This window comes from Polypterus senegalus, chromosome 13 (assembly GCF_016835505.1).
Source record: "Polypterus senegalus isolate Bchr_013 chromosome 13, ASM1683550v1, whole genome shotgun sequence".
In the NCBI taxonomy this organism is placed as follows: domain Eukaryota; kingdom Metazoa; phylum Chordata; class Cladistia; order Polypteriformes; family Polypteridae; genus Polypterus; species Polypterus senegalus.
Genome location: NC_053166.1, coordinates 12590415 through 12608253, shown reverse-complemented (window position 1 = coordinate 12608253; position 17839 = coordinate 12590415). Strand labels below are relative to the sequence as shown.

The 17839-nt window shown below is 41.3% G+C and overlaps 1 protein-coding gene across 4 annotated transcripts in view; it reads right to left on the bottom strand.

Moving 5' to 3' along the window:
* gria1a (glutamate receptor, ionotropic, AMPA 1a) overlaps positions 1-4178 on the bottom strand; it is a 396095-nt gene extending 391917 nt beyond the window's left edge. The window contains exons 1-2 of one of the 4 annotated variants that reach the window (XM_039775539.1): positions 3577-4178; positions 2794-2928 (exon numbers count right to left, since the gene is read on the bottom strand). In XM_039775539.1, coding sequence (XP_039631473.1) covers positions 2794-2928; positions 3577-3658 — 217 coding nt within the window. In that variant the 5' untranslated portion in view covers positions 3659-4178. The remainder of the gene's footprint in view (positions 1-2793; positions 2929-3576) is intronic. The other 3 variants (XM_039775541.1, XM_039775538.1, XM_039775540.1) reach the window with 3 other exon arrangements.
* Between the last annotated feature and the right edge of the window lie 13661 nt (positions 4179-17839).

The window sequence follows — 17839 nt, the reverse complement described above, 5'->3', positions numbered from 1 at the left end:
TATTTCAGAATGTTAGGTATCACTATTTACAGGAGAAAGTAATAATAATAATAATGTATCTTATTTATATAGCACATTCCCCAACCTACAAGCACTTAATGATAGAAAGACTTTCCAGTGGACTGTCACCTGCCTTGTGCTACAAAAGTGATGAGCCTTAACTGGTATTAAGTACACTTGAGAATGTTAGCTACTGTTATTTGCAGGAGCAAATGTGGCAAGATAGTTGAGTGATCAGAGCTGCTGCTTTATAGATTCGGAGTCCTGGGCTCAAATCCCATCTCTGATTATTTGTTCTCTAAAACTTTTAAGTCCTCCACGAACAGACATTTCTAAGGATGTGCAGGTTAGGCTAAATGGTGCGGTGACGTGTGTAAGAATTGGTCCTACAGTCGACTGGCACCTACCTGCCTTGTGCTAAAATGCCACCCTTAACTGGATTAAGCTGATTTTAAAATCCTAGGTAAATAATAATAATAATAATAATAATAATAATAATAATAATAAATTCTTATGTGCGGCGCAGTGGTAGAGCTGCTGCCTCACAGTTAGGAGACCCAGGTTCGCTTCCCGGGTCCTCCCTGCATGGAGTTTGCGTGTTCTCCTCGTGTCTGCATGGGTTTCCTCCCACAGTCCAAAGACATGCAGGTTAGGTGGATTGGCGATTCTAAAATTGCCCCTAGTGTGCGCTTGGTGTGTGGGTGTGTTTGTGTGTGTCCTGTGGTGGGTTGGCACCCTGCCCGAGGGTGGCATACTAACTGAAAAGGCCTCCAAGTCTGATCTTATACAGTATCTTGGACGCCCTGCTTGGGGTTTGTTTCCTGCCTTGTGCCCTGTGTTGGCTGGGATTGACTCCAGCAGACCCCCGTGACCCTGTGTTCGGATTCTGTGGGTTGGAAAATGGATGGATGGATAAATTCTTATTTGGCCGATGCCTTTATTCAGGGTGACAACAATAATAATAATAGTAATTATAATAATAAAAATGGATGTGGCCAATGCCTTTATTCAAGGTGACTTAATAATAATAATAATAATAAATTCTTATGTGCGGTGCAGTGGTAGAGCTGCTGCCTCACAGTTAGGAGACCCAGGTTCGCTTCCCGGGTCCTCCCTGCATGGACTTTGCATGTTCACCTCGTGTTTCCTCCCACAGTCCAAAGACATGCAGGTTAGGTGGATTAGCGATTCTAAAATTTCCCCTAGTGTGTGCTTGGTGTGTGGGTGTGTTTGTGTGTGTCCTGCGGTGGGTTGGCACCCTGCCCGAGATTGGTTCCTGCCTTGTGCCCTGTGTTGGCTGGGATTGACTCCAGCAGACCCCCGTGATCCTGTGTTCGGATTCTGTGGGTTGGAAAATGGATGGATGGATAAATTCTTATTTGGCTGATGCCTTTATTCAGGGTGACAACAATAATAATAGTAATTATAATAATAAAAATGGATGTGGCCAATGCCTTTATTCAAGGTGACTTAATAATAATAATAATAATAATAATAATAATAAGGCAACTTACATTATTTGAGACCCAATTTGTTTTGTTTCTTTTGTTTCTCCAGTTGGAACTTTGGTAGGTGACATGTCACATGTATCTATATATGGATATTATTTATTTGTAACATGTCCCTGCTTATAAAAATAATAATAAAAATCATTATAAATTAGATTTTTATTGGGCTTTTCTCATAGTCAAAGGTGCTTTAATGATAAAAAGCCTCATCTGGCGCTGGTTCCTGCCTTGCATTACCGCTGCTTTGACAGGCTCCAACCTTCCACGAGCTTCAATTTAAGTGCTTTGAGCGTGAGTATTCAATCAGGTTAAAATGTTATCTTATATAAAGCTGGAAGAAGATAATGAAAGATTTTCTCGAATTGTTTCGAACTGAATAAGGTGGAAGAGCAATTTACACCGAATAAGTAGCTCCCGGTGACCGACCACAGCCATACAAAAAGACATGGAATGTAAAACTGACCATTCCGAAGTGCGAATGGAGCAGTTCAGTGAAACGTGGCCGCGTTCTTGTTTTACTGCACCATTAGATGCCATCCGCGATTTGTCTAGTCATTTTTAAATGTCTCGATTTTACAATCATACGTACACACACATAGATAGATAGATAGATAGATAGATAGATAGATAGATAGATAGATAGATAGATAGATAGATAGATAGATAAAATTTAAAAACGCCTTTTGGCAGTGTGCCCAGAGTAATAAAATAGAAGTCTAACTGAAAATCCCAACCAGACAAAAAAGCAAACAGGCATGGAAGACGACCAGAACTGCTACCTCGAACTAACTGCAATAATCGCAGTCTTTATTTAGCCCGGGTGCTATAGCGGAAAGCGCGGCGGCGCGTGGCCGCCAGACGTGCCCGCGCAGCAGAGGCCAGCCGCGCCACCAGCACCTTGTCCCAGCTATGCTAATAAACGAGCTGTTAGCAGCAGCAGCAAATTGCGTACAAATCCATTGGCAATTAGGAGAACTCGCAGCTGCTCGGCATTTACATAATTCAGTAACACAATCGGGCTGGTTACATCAGGCGGCCGGTAAAAAGCTTCGTGTACGTGTACGTGTGAGACTTGGCTCGTAAATCTAATCACAATGCCATTTCACCCAAAAAAGTTAACGGAATCGTTGAATACAGAATGCAGGTTATGCATATATGTTAGATCCAAAACTGTATATAAACCATCGCAACACATCAGCAGCGACAACAACTGCATAAGGACACGCAACCCCCTCCAAACAACCCGCCACCCCCCATTAACTCAGGTTGGGGTAAAAATACTTACACGCATATGTCATTGCAAAACTATTGCTGATGTCCACCATATCCACTTGGGGTTGCAGTTTGGGGTTTTCTTTGTGATGAAACATTGCAAATCGAAATGCTGCATGTTCATGGGAATCGGAGGGAAATAAACCCCCTGGGGGAAAAAAAAATAAGAAATATGAATTAATAATAGAAAAGGTTAGGAGCATCAATGGGTATCGTTCTAGAAAACCAACAGTTGGAGCCGAAACCGAGAAACAAAGGGAAGTATTCAGAATATCGGATAAGACAAAGTATTCTTCGACACACTGTATTGTATTGTAAATAGGTACGTGTTGAAAGAAATACAAAATGAACTTTATTGTATCTTTTTGTATATTTTTCACATGCAGCAACCGGGCGCTCAATCGGAGCGGAGCATAACAGGTGATCGCTGAAAAAAAGACAAGACGCTTCGTTTCGGCAATGCGCTCCCGTAAAAGATCGCGAATTCGGGAAAGCTCTTCAGATGTGTTATTTAAAATTGTTACGAAAAGAAAATATTAACAAAAATGAATCTCTTTGTTGGGTCAGGTGCTATTCAACCCATCTTAACACTCCACTCGAGTCCAAATGATGAAGCATAGAACTAAAGTATCACATAAAATAACAATAAAATAACACATTGGACTTATACACGCATTCTGCACAAAGACAAGCGCTGGGAAACAATATGCGCACACCCGGCACGGCAACGGCAACGACACCGCAAGGCGAAGCGCAAATTCAAAGAGCTCCCCGTTATCAGAAGCCTTTTACTCACCTATGTTTATATTACTTGGAAAATTTAAGCCTAAAACCACCCCCAGAAAGCTGGTGTAGAAGAACGCAAAACTGCGCTGCATATTTCCTTTTGCATTGGCGAAGAAAAAGCTCAATTCCAATCATAGATCTGCCGTTTTTCTCTCTTCGAGTCTCGTTGCACTTACAACGCTGCCTAAACAGCAAATGACAGCAGGATTAACTGAGCTCACTGAAAACCCCTTCACTCTTGGTGTGCAGTTAATGCTAATGTCCTCGGCTGCTAAGATCCGCGACTACATTTCCTTTTTTCCATCGTTCCCCAGAGAGTGGAAGCCATAAGAATTAACAATATTTGCAGATCTGTCCCTCAGCGATTGTTTTCACACCAGACGCGCCTCGCCATCTATTGCTTTCGCTGGCATCTCTATTAAACCTCTGTTGCATACGATTTAACTGTTTTATAAGCAGTCCAGGGGTGTATTCAAGAGATAAAAAGACAATAGAAGGAGACTCGACACAATGTGCTTCTCGAGCTATGCGTGTCTGCGTGTGCGTGTGTGTCTAATGATTTAGTGGGTATTAGACCACCATGGGCTAATTTGTCACTTTTATCCATTAACCACCGCTTGCAATCTTCAGCATCCTGTTGAGCCCCTGCAGCCGAGAACAACCGAAATACGCGTGCAGGAGGCAGCAAGCGGCACAGAGGAGCCGATAGAGCTATATAATGAAAGGACAGGGAGAGAAATATGTATATACACACATATATATATATATATATATATATATATATATATATATATATATATATATATATATATTAATATTTATACGATTTACGACGAAGAGCGGAGGAATACACACTCTGGCTGTCACAATGCACCGTTGTGAGCTAAGCAGTTAAACCAATGCGTCATTATCTTAAAGCCGTGCACGGCGAAACACCGCAATACTGTAGACAAGTGACATTTTCAACAAGTGTTACACGCGCATGAACTTTAATCGCGGCTTGGACACCGCTGTTTAATATTTGGGGGGTGGTCAACGAGAACACCGAGCCTCATCTATGGAAGATCAAAGCGGTTTATGAGATATGTTCTAAATATGAATTCGAAGGCAGTTGATCCAGAAACCTGGGGGCAAATTCCAGCCAGAGCACCATCTGGGGGTTTAAGGAATGTTTGTGGATAATCTATAGGATTACCCTATCTATCTATCTATCTATCTATCTATCTATCTATCTATTATATAGAGTATTTCATACATTAATACCATACCACAACACCATTTTCTAATCCCACTTAATTATGTGCAGGGTCGTATGGCATGTTAATTAATTAATTAATTAATTAATTAATTAATAAAAGGATAAGTTCTGTGTATGAGTATCCATTTGACTGTAATGTCTCTGTGATTCCAACTTATATAACAGATATTAACACTGCTTTTATAAATCCCATACCAAGTAACATTTAACAAAGACATATGCATTGCATTTGTCATGTCAAACAGTATCTTAAGTTATGCATTTTACTATTACAAATGTTTGTGAGGCACCATCTTTTGGCATGACAAATGCAATGCATTTTATTACAGCATGCACTACAAAATACATAGATGGTGCATTGCAAACAGTAACATTAAGGTCTATGTTGATTATTTAGATTTCAGCCTATCTCAGATGGGTAGCACAGCTAGTTAATTATATTTATATAGCACTTTTCTAACCTACTCCAAAAGTTTGCATAGACCGTAGGGAGCCACTTCCACTACCACCACCAATATACATCATCCACCTGGATGATGTAACAGCAGCCATTCTTTCACCAGTATGCTCACCACACATTAAAAATTAGGTGGTAAAATGGTGAGGAAATAGTTAGCCGATGAGGCCCGGATTTGAACCCAACTGAACTCCTGAAAATAACTGAACAATGAGGTCTACAACCAGTCTGACATAAATACCATCTATCTATCTATCTATCTATCTATCTATCTATCTATCTATCTATCTATTATATAGTGCCTTTCATATCTATCTATCTATCTATCTATTTATCTATCTATCTATCTATTATATAGTGCCTTTCATATCTATCTATCTATCATCTATCTATCTATCATATAGTGCCTTTCATATCTATCTATCTATCTATCTATCTATCTATCTATCTATCTATCTATCTATCTATCTATCATATAGTGCCTTTCATATCTATCTATCTATCTATCTATCATATAGTGCCTTTCATATCTATCTATCTATCTATCTATCTAGTGCCTGTCTAACTGTGATCTGCTGGTTGTGGACCCCGAGAGTGACTGTATTCTGGATTGAGGTAAAAACTAAGTTTCAAGGAAACTCGCGCTGCCACCCAATGGAAACAAAGCTGGGGAGCACACAGCCAGCCACCCTTATCTCAGTTTAGAAATGAATGGCATAGAAGTGTTAGAACTCAAAGATGGAATACTTAATTTTTTCAACTCAATAATAAGATACCTTATAACTGAGCCAAACAATACAGAAGACTATCTCTTTTATTGAATGAAACTTTGAATCATTGCTCAATCCTCCTCTAACAGATAATTAACAAATTTTTGAAATTTCATATTGTTATTTCTGTGATTACACACTGAATTTAATTATTTTTCATTGGAAGACCTTCAGAATCTCTAATAACAGACGTTCAACACACTGTGATATTCCAGTAGATAATGCATGGAAAGTAATCTGCCCTCCCATGCAGCCCACAGTTTACAGTCCTCTACGATAATGTGGAGTAATTCATCTGCGCACCCGCTTGTCACCATTCTTATTATTATTTATTAACCATTCTACTATTGGAGTCAGGAATAATAAAAGCAAAAATATTAAACATTATGGGAAACAGGATTAGAGTCATAAAGGATGTCTATAAGATAATTTAATAAAATGAAAGTATATAAAACACGCTTAAAATGTCTGATTCTTTCAAAGACTACTCATCACTTTGGATCTGTTTTTCATTTCAAATATATGGGAGACATTTAATAATAGTAGTTTTGAATATGACTGCAACGCTTCAACCTTCACCAGCAAAATCAGACCAAATATTTGAACAATTTCTGTCTGAAGACACGTACTGACACACACACACACACACACACACACATATATATATCATCATCCTCTTTAATAAAACCCTTGTGTGCGTCCAGGTGTTCATGTGTGTGTGTCTTCTGGTGAAGTGCGCATGCGCGGGGCCACACAGCACGTGTTCAGTCTCTTCCTGTGCATTCCCTGTGCAGAGAGAGAGACAGATACACACACAGGCGCGCGCGAGTCACACACACACACACACAGGCGCGTGCGAGTCACACACACACACGAGACACAAACACACACACAAACACACACAAGTCACACACTCACACACGCGAGACACACACACAGGCACATGCGACAGACAGACAGACACACACACACAGGTGAGAGACCGACACACACACAGACACAGAGGCGCGCACTTAAGACACACACACACACACAAACACATGCATTGTTGCAATGTTACTTTTCTTGGTTGTTTATTAAATTACAGATTTTTCAAATGTCCTTTTTTTCCCCTGTGCTTAAAACTCATTAAAAAAAGAGATTTTAGCGAGCGGGTCGTAAGGCTATAGCGCAAATTCTTGCAGTGTTAGTTTTCTCTGTTGTTCAAGGTTTTCTTAGTGTTATTCAATGTTTTTACATTTAGTTTACTATTACGCTGTGCTTTCTATGGTATAGTTAACTATATTTGTGCTTAAAAACTTAAAAAAATATATATTTACATACAGTTCATACAGTATGGAACGGATTAATTGTATTAACATACAATCCTATGGGGGGAAATTACTTCGGTTCACGACCAAATCGGGTTTCGACCAGACTTTAGGAACGAATTCTGTTCATGAACCGAGGTTCCTCTGTATTACTGTCAGACAAAATTACAGGCATTTCACGGAAATACAAACCAGTATTACTGAGAGAGAAAATTAAAGGCACACAATACAGTGACGCATATTACAGTCACATACAAGGTCCCTTGCCATTTAATAGACTGTTCCTACTAATGATTATGCACTACTGTTCTAGCGCCCGTTATTTTAACGGGCTTAATGTCTAGTATATATATATATAGTAGCAGTAGGGGGCAGTATCACTCTCTTGAACCCTCAGGTACCACGCCAAACACCAGGTAAAAGTGCCACAATAATTATTTTTATTATAATAATGTGCACTAAGCACCCTCCACTCTGCACTATTCATTAATCAATACAATAACAATAATAAATCAATCCTCCAACTCCCAGACGCGTTGCCTTCCTACCACCCAGCTCAGCTCGCCATCTGGGAGCTCCCACAGTCCTTTTATATTCCCTGACCCGGACGTGTTCCCAATCCCAAGTCCATGTGATCCTGTATCACTTCTGGGTCAGGTAAAAAGTTTTTTTCTTCACCCCAGAAGCCCGTCGCTCTTCCTTTGATGAACTTCCAGGTTATAGGGCACAAATAAGTCTTTGGTCCTCCCTGCAGCTCCCTCTTGTGGCCTCTGTGGTATCCAGCAGGGTCGTGTATAAAAACTACATAGTCCATGACTCCCTGCTGGTCTTCGAGGCACCTCCATACTGCACGGAGAGCTCCATCTGGTGGCCTGGGGGACTTGGCCAGGATAAACTGCCGAACATAATCCACTATATATATATACTAGCAGAATACCCGCGCTTCGCAGCGGAGAAGTAGTGTGTTAAAGAAGTTATGAAAAAGAAAAGGAAAAATTTAAAAAATAACGTAACTTGATTGTTAATGTAATTGTTTTGTCATTGATATGAGTGTTGTTGTCATATCTATCTATATATATATATATATCTATAGCAAAATACCCGCACTTGGCAGCAGAGAAGTAAAAAGAAAAGGACTAAATAGAACTTGAAAAGATATATTTTTTCAAATGTGATCGCGCAATTCAGATCGAGTTGACGCAAGACTACAGCCTGCATGCCTCAATAAGTCATCCTCCCCTCACTCTTACTTTTTTACCGTTCATCTAATGAATACACTGAGTATGGCTTTACCAAAACAATCATTGATCGCGAATAAAGTATCCATTATTCATAAAGCTTCAATTGGTGATCTGTCTTTCTGCGTTAACCGCATATTTTTTCATATGTCTCAAACCAAGGGGATGCGAGGCTAAAATGAATCGGGAAGCGTGCGTACATACTTAGTGCATCCCCTCTCGGGAATCGAACCTCGGACGCCGGCACTAGAGGAGAAGCCTCTACTATTGCGCCACGGCGTGTGGCTTGTCTATTTGAGCGTAGCAGTGTAATTCGGTTTTTGTTCAACACTCTTTGGAACTGTTGCTTTTTGTCTACGCACTGCGTCAGTTCACGTGAGCCGCTGAATATGGTTTTATATGTCACTCGCTCGCTTCTAATTGTTTCTCTACCTTCTTAATTATATAATGCATGTTTTCTTCAGCGGTTTTTGGAGCTCTTCCTGGTTTTATACGTACTGCGTGATTACGTGGGAGGCGTGATGATGTCACACGAAACTCCGCCCCCCCACGACTTTCGAGCTCAACTCCATTACAGTAAATAGAGAAAAATAGCTTCTAGTTATGACCAATACGCGTAGAATTTCGAAATGAAACCTGCCCAACTTTTGTAAGTAAGCTGTAAGGAATGAGCGTGCCAAATTTCAGCCTTCTACCTACACGGGAAGTTGGAGAATTAGTGATGAGTCAGTAAGTCAGTCAGTGAGTCAGTCAGTCAGTCAGTGAGTCAGTCAGTCAGTCAGTGAGGGCTTTGCCTTTTATTAGTATATATATATATATATATATATATATATATATATATATATATATATACAGTATATACAGTATATAGGGTGGCATGGTGGCGCAGTGGGTAGCGCTGCTGCCTCACAATAAGGGGACCCAGGTTCACTTCTTGGGTCCTCCCTGTGTGGAGTTTGCATGTTCTCCCGGTGTCTGCGTGGGTTTCCTCCGGGTACTCCAGTTGCCTCCTAACAAATGCAAAATTTTTCCCTAGAGTGTGCTGGGTGTGTGTGTGTGTGTCTGTGCCCTGCGGTGAGCTGGCATCCTGCCCAGGATTTGTTGCTGCCTTGCACCCTGTGCTGGCTGGGATTGGCTCCAGCAGACCCCTGTGACCCTATGTTAAAATGAAAATGTATACAGTATATATATAGTAAAATAAGCACAAGAACACCATCAAAGATTTGGAGGGAATCCCCCACATACCGTCGTACAGAATAAAAAGGCAATGACATCTTTACAGACTGAGTTCAAAATGGAAAATGTGAGAGTAGTGTATATAGATGGATCTGCAGGACGTGATGCTATGAAGAAGCGTGATCTTGATGGTTAGAACTAGAAGTGATGTTATTGGGTGGTTTCTTCACTTGTTCTGCTGGGTGATTGTCACTCATGTGACATGCTTGCGAGACAGTTTACAGGCTCAAATAGATGCAGTTGCCTGCTGAACCAGGGGTTGGCACTGCCCTCTAACTCTTTTTCCTCTCTCCTGGCAGAACAACTGAAGAATCCACACAGCAACATCACTTCCGGTTCCAACCCTCAAGACCCACCTCTTCGTAAACATCACTTCCGGTTCCAGAATGCCTTTCACCCATGACATCACTTCCCACAAATCTACTATACATGCCGCCCTTCATATCCTCTTTTGTCAGTTACGATTTGAACTCTTGTCTGTGAAGACGTCATTTCCTTTGCTTGTGCTACAGTATATTAGGGATCCCCCCAAACCTTTGATAGTGTTTTTGCCTTTTTTTATAATGTATATATATATTTATATATATATATATATATATGTATATATATATTTTGGACCACCAGGGGGCGTATCAGCCACCCTACCCGACACAGATAGATGTGAGACACAAGTTCTGTCCAGCACACGCGTTTATTTCAAGTGGGGCAGCAACTGGTGTTCACTTCCTGCTACAGAGCACAGTTCACAAAGCACCAGAAGTAAACATTGTGAGGATCAGCCTGGCTACAGACAGACACCAGGGCACACAATGTCCAAAAGCACACAAGTTTATTTTACAGATCTTTTCTCTCACAACACAGTGTACCAAAACAGCTACAACAACTCAGTCCTTTACTTTCCTTTTATTTTATTTTCTTCTTCTGCCATTTCTACTCGTTTCCTCGCAAGCTTTGCCCTCCTCCTCCCAACTCCGGCTCCTCGAATGGAGTGAGGTGGGACCTTTTATGTTGCTCCCTGATGACCTTCCTGCAGCCATTCCTAGTGTGGTGGGAGTGGACACCCAGAAGCACTTTGGGTGTACTTGGTTCCTTTGCGGCGGCAACACTTCCTGGTGTGGCGGAAGTGCTGCAGTCCAGGGCTCTGGAACCATCCAGGCACCCCCTCCATGGATCAGGCTTGTTATGCTAGCAGAGCCCACAGATACTACAACAACAACATTTATTTCTTATAGCACATTACCATATAAAGAATGTATCTCAAAGCGCTTCACAAGATGTCAAAGAGAAAGTTATAAGAAAACAAAAAACAAGATTAGGTAAGAATAATAATGAAAAGTAACTATATATATAAAACTAGCCATGTGTGCCCAACTACGTTGCGTGTGTTAAAGTTGTCTGTGAAGGGCTCCCTGTTTAAACATGGCTGCCAGTCGTGAACTGGGCCCTTCGTCGCACAGCATTATGATTTTTTATAAGGGAAACAAAATTTCAAAAGAAAACCCTTGGACATTGATTCGATAGGAACGGCCTACTCAGAATCACTGTCCGAATCGTAATTATGTGGTGGTGTAGGAATATTTCTACTTCTGTCCGTTCACAGTCCGTCTCGTTTTCACGACGCTGTCGTTTCCTCTCACGATGTCTTCTCAGCCTTTCTCCAATCTCGAAGGTTGCTTTGTGGCAATCCAAAGAGTAAGGCAATATACACGGAGCAATGGTTATTAATGGGGGACACGTAGGTATCCAGGCTCTTTAAAGCATAAACAGGGATCACTTCACTGACATGTGAGCAAGCCACGGTACAACTGTGAGACGCGCAGCATTCGCCGGCTGCAACGTAACAATAATCATTTCCGGAGCGTGCTGTTACGTTGTCATTCATTTTCCCCACTGTCTTTCTTTCATTCATATGTTACGTGGCACGTACCTTTTATCTTCGTCAATCTCATTCTCTAAGCAGGCCTCAGGAGCTAACCAGCGTAACACTGTCCACCACCCCTTTCGTTATTCCGGCACATTGTCGACATCCGTGAGTAACAACAAATTACTAAACTGGAAGGTGGTCTACGCATGCGTGGAATTCGCGGACAAACAAAGATCAAGATCTAAATGAAGATCTCTTTAGTTAATTTAAAGCACAACAATTTGTTTAGTTTGAATGTCTGTGTTTTGAGGTGTGACTGGCGTACTACAGTCTTCAGTAGTATAAGCCTGGAGGAGATTCTTAATGCAATGCCTATGTTTTAGCTGTCTCTCTACTGCCATCTAGTGCTTCTTCTTCTAATTCATTCGCAGACAAACAAAGATCAAGACCCAAATGAAGATTATATATAGAGATATATATCTTGTCACACACATACGCATGGGAGGCAGCTAAAGGGCTTGAATGAGGACAGTTCTGAATCAGACCAAGATGTGGCAGAGTGCACTGATTCTTTTTCTCGCTTCCCTGCGGGCCATCCATGGGAGATTCCACCTGGCTCTGGTGGCGTCACGTCTGGGTGTGAACCTATAGATAAAGACCTAGCATAACAAGCCTGTTCCATGGGGGTCCCATCTTGTAACTTACTGTACATTTCCTTAAAGGAGCTTCTGCTAACGTCTTGATGTCAGATACCACCAGCATCACTTCAGAGGTCTTTTGGTGGGGGTTCAGAGCTGTTTTGGTGGCCCCAATTTGAGGCAGGTGTTTGTTTTTTCATATTGCAGCCTATCGGTGCTTGAGGTCCTGTGCTCCTTCTCAGGTCTGCTGATGGACACATCTGGAGACACCACCTCTGGTATGAAATCTCAATGCTTTCTCTTTTCACGTGTAGCTCCTGGCTGGTAGAACGAGCTGCCCACCTTCACTAGAATTTGTGCATAAAAAGCATTTGGAGACTCTCTGGTTTAGTGATATTAGCTCTTAGGTTTTAAAACCTCGGAAGAGCAACTAGTTTGCGTTTTGATCTGAGGGCTTCACATGTGGTGGTCCATTTCGCTCCCTTGTCATGTAGCACTTGTTTCCAAACCGTCCTTCAACCTGATGTCTGCTCAATTATGTCTTCCTCTATTGTAAGTCACTATGAGAAAAAAAAAAGACCTCTGCTAAGCGTGTAAATGTACATGTAAACGATCAGAGGAACAGATTGGAGTCACCAGGAGTGTCCAAATCGCTGAGATGTGCTTTCATGGTAAGAGGTGTACCTCTTATTTCATTCAGATACGGTCGAAAATCCTTCATTCTGCTCCTGCCATTACGCTGGGGTTCAGAAACGGCTCACACCTCACATGGACGTTCTGCTCTTTGTCATACGGCAGGCAGCTTTCACGGTAGCTCCGGTCCTCCGTGTTGTCGGCTTAACCTTCTGAGCGTAACGTGAGGAGGTAGAGCTTGAGTTTCATAAGAACATGAGACATTCAAGATGGGGGGGCATTCTGCCCATGCAGCCTTGATTATTGTATGTCTTTTGTCTCTTCTTGTTGTGCTTCTGCCATAGAATTAAATCACGTTGCAGAGGAAAAAAATAAAAAATAAAAATGTCAGCGAGCCCACACATTGCAGCAAATGATGCCAGTGGCACTATATTGTTATTATATAACATACCATTCTCAAAGCCGATTAATGCACTTCAGGGTTGCAGTGGAGGCCACAGCCTCTCCGGGCAGCAGTAGGCACAATGAAGGAATCGACCCAGGATGGGATCAGGCAATTGTTGGGCCCACTACATTATTATCATTATGGTAATTCATTTTCTGAACTTTTAATACTTCAGAACAGGATCACTCATGGTGGAAGGTAGGAACCAACACTGAGTGGGATGTTAGTTCATCACCAGGCCCACTACATTAGCAACTGAATTACTTCAAGATAAAGTGACTTGGGGTCAGGACATGTTCTAAGTGAAGACAGTGGAAGATGGGAATCAATACTAGAGAGAACCCCAGTGCATCACTAGGCCCACTAGATTATCATCATTATCATTATTCATTTTCTAAAGTTTAAGACTCCAGAACAGGATAACATATGGAGAGAACTTCTTGGGAGTGAAGAAGGTGGAAGAGAGAAACCAACACTGAGTGTGATGTCAATTAATCATCAGGCCTTCTATTCTTTAGCATCAGTACCATTTCTCATTATCTGAACTGAATTGCTTCATGACAAAATGAAACGGGGAAAGTGAAAGTGGTGGAAGATGGGAGCCAACACTGGGCAGGACATCAGGCCATCACCGGGTCTGCTACAGTATATTATTATCATTACCATTTCTCATTTTCCGGACCAAATTACTTCAAGATAAAGTGACATGGGGCCAGAAGTTGATGTAAGTAAAGAAGATTGAAGATAGGAGCCAACACTGGACAGGACCCCAATGCAACACCAGGTCTGCTATGCTATATTATTATCCATCCACCCATCCATTATCCAACCCGCTATATCCTAACTACAGGGTCACGGGGGTCTGCTGGAGCCAATCCCAGCCAACACAGGGCGCAAGATAGGAAACAAACCCCGGTTTATTATCATTACCACAATTCATTTTCTGAACTTTGGTACTCCAGAACATGATAACATATGGAGAGAATGTGTTGTAAGTTAGAACATTAGACCCTGGATGAGGCCAGGCAACTCACCCCAACAAAAGTTACCAGTCTTATCCGCTTAATTCTTCTAAAAAAACATCAAGTCGAGTTTTGAAAGTCCTCCTGTCTGCCACACTACATAGTCACTTATTCCAAGTGTCCATGGTTCTCTATGTGAAGAAAGGGATGGGATATCTGTTCATCACAAGGCCCATCATATTATTCTTCTTATTACTCATTCTTCATTACTTCAAGGCACTAGATAGATAGATAGATAGATAGATAGATAGATAGATAGATAGATAGATAGATAGATAGATAGATAGATAGATAGATAGATAGATATGTAAGGCACTATATAATAGATAGATAGATAGATAGATAGATAGATAGATAGATAGATAGATAGATAGATAGATAGGAAAGGCACTATATGATAGATAGATAGATAGATAGATAGATAGATAGATAGATAGATAGATAGATAGATAGATAGATAGATAGGGAAAGGCACTATATGATAGATAGATAGATAGATAGATAGATAGATAGATAGATAGATAGATAGATAGATAGATAGACAGACAGACATGGAGGCAGAGCTTATCCTGACGTTATAAACCATTCAAGGTGCAACCAAAACCTGGACTGGATGCCAGTCCATCAGAAAGGCCTATGTTTGAATCATTAAAACAACGGCTGCCATTCCTTAATTTAATAAAAGAGAAAGCCTATGATGGACTGGTGACCTGTTCCAGCGGCTTTTCCTGCCTTATGTTTGGAGATTTCTGGGATAGGCTTCTGCTGTCCCACCACCTCTCCCTGGATGAGCTGGTTAGGAAAATGGGTGGGTGGATGGAAAACAAAAAATATTAAATTACATCAATTGGTTATTTTAGCTACAATCAAGTGGACTGAGGTTTTCATTTTCTTTGAATGGAGCAGCCAAGCCACTAGAATAGACTACCACACGGGATTTAACGTTCCATCAAAAAATAAATACCACACTTCGACATAAAGAACAAATTAGGAGAGATTAAAGGTTTTATGCTGAAGTGAAAAATACAGCCAGAAAAAACAATAACAAAGATAATTTGGCCCTTGGAGGATACACTGAAAACCGGAAAAAAAGAAAATTGAAAACAGACGGACCCCTTGGGATTTGAGCACAACAACGGGATTCCACCCCGGATAACGGCAGAAATTGCTTTTCTGTAAGTGTGAATCTTTTTAGTTTTGCAATATGACTCAATGATCGTTCATTTTTACCATCCTTCCCCAGAGTGTCCTATTATTGTCTACCACATAATCCGCTTTCTGGATTTTTCTTTTCTCCCGAAAACTAGTTAACACCATGAATCCATCAAAGAGAAATCCATTACGTGTATTTATTACATGCCTTAGTAAAATGATCATACACTTAAACAGCAATAGGCCGCTCTAAAACTGTAAGACGCCATGTGGGCAAAATTGTTCCAAAATTCCAGATACAATTCTTCTTCTGTTTGTGTTTTTGGCCATCAGATTCAGTTCTTGTCTAAAAAGACATCCGCGTTCTGTCTCTGCAGCACACTCAGTTTTTACTTTTGTAGCGGACCACCAGTGGCCCCTTACCTGGCCAGGATGCTTCAATAGTGGAACGACTGAGGGAGAGAGTTTATTCAAGACCTCTAGTGGGAAGCCCCCCTGGCGCCTGGACCTAGAAGTGCTGCCAGAAGAAGGTCGTTGAACACCTGGAGGGCTTCTGGGGGTCCTCTAAAAGGAGCCAGCTGCCACTACTTGGGGGGCCAGAGTCAAGAGGAGGTGGACGAAGCTCACCAGGAGAGGAGTGGAGAGGTAGAAAGAGAGAAGAAAAGGATTGAGCTTTGGTGCTTTGCCTATTTGTATCGTGCTGCTGTGGGGGGGACAGGGCGAGAAAAAGTGCATGGGAATAAAGTGTGCCTGTCTGTGTCGGGGTTGGGGCAGCCGGAGAACCCCTTGGTTTCCACACTTTGTGTTTTATCAGACTAATGGATGCCAGATAATGGGCTGGTGCATGATCCCATATCCCTATGATCCTAATGAATGGTCAGGAAGGATGACAGAGTATTCTCGCCATAGCCAATGGGTGGGCCTCTCTGGCAGGGTCTTAAATTGGTCTGAGTCCTACCTGGCAGGTAGAAAATTCTTTGTAACTTGTGTTAATTATACTTCAAAGACACATGATATTCTATATGGTGGTCCACAAGGCTCTATTCTGGGTCCGCTGCTCTTTTCAATTTACATGCTTCCATTAGGTCAGATCATCTCGGGGCATAACGTGAGCTACCACAGCTATGCTGATGACACACAGTTATATTTATCAATAGCGCCTGATGACCCCGACTCTCTTGATTCACTGACACATTGTCTTACTTGTGTATCTGAGTGGATGAGTAGTAATTTTCTCAAACTAAATAAAGAGAAAACAGAAATTTTAGTGATTGGAAATAATGGATATGATGAGGTTATTAGAAATAAACTTGATGCATTAGGATTAAAAGTAAAAATGAAGGTAAGGAATTTAGGGGTAGCTGTTAACTTTGACCTGAACTTTAAATCACATATTAATCAGATTACTAGGACAGTATTTTTCCACTTAAGGAATATAACTAAAGTTAGACCTCTTATAACATTGCAAGATGCTGAGATCCACACTTTTGGTTTCAGTTGACTAGATTACTGTAACGCACTCCTCTCAGGACTACCCCAAAAAAACATCAATCGATTGCAACAAGTGCAGAATGCAGCTGCTAGAATCCTAACTAGGAAAAGAAAATCCGAGCACATCACACCAGTCTTAGTGTCACTACACTTGTTACCTGTGCCATTTAGAATTGACTTTAAAATACTGGTTATGGTTTACAAAGCCTTAAATAATCTGCTCTGTCTTATATTTCGGAATGTCTGACACCTTACACTCCAAATCGTAACCTTAGATCTTCAAATGAGGGTCTGCTTAGAATTCTAAGAGCTAAACTTAAAAGAAGTTGTGAGGCGGCCTTCTGCTGTTATGCACCTAAAATCTGGAATGGCCTGCCAATAGGAATTTGCCAGGCTGATACGGTGGAGCACTTTAAAACATAGCTAAAAACACATTGCTTTAACATGGCTTTCTCACAACTTCATCTTAGTTTAGCCCTGATGCTCTGCATATTCAATTAATTATCATGATTATTCATGGTGGGTCCAAAATCCATACTAACCCCCACTTTCTCTTTTGTTTTTTTTCTGGTTTTCTGGGGTGGCGACCTGCGCCACCACCACCTGATCAAAGCACCGTGATGTCCCTACATTGATGGATGAAAGGCCAGAAGTCCACATGACTATCATCATCAAGTCCTTCCATGAGAACCCTGAATACCATGAGGACTGATTGAGGTCATTTATGTCAGGTAAAATGCCTAGAGGGGGCTGGGTGGT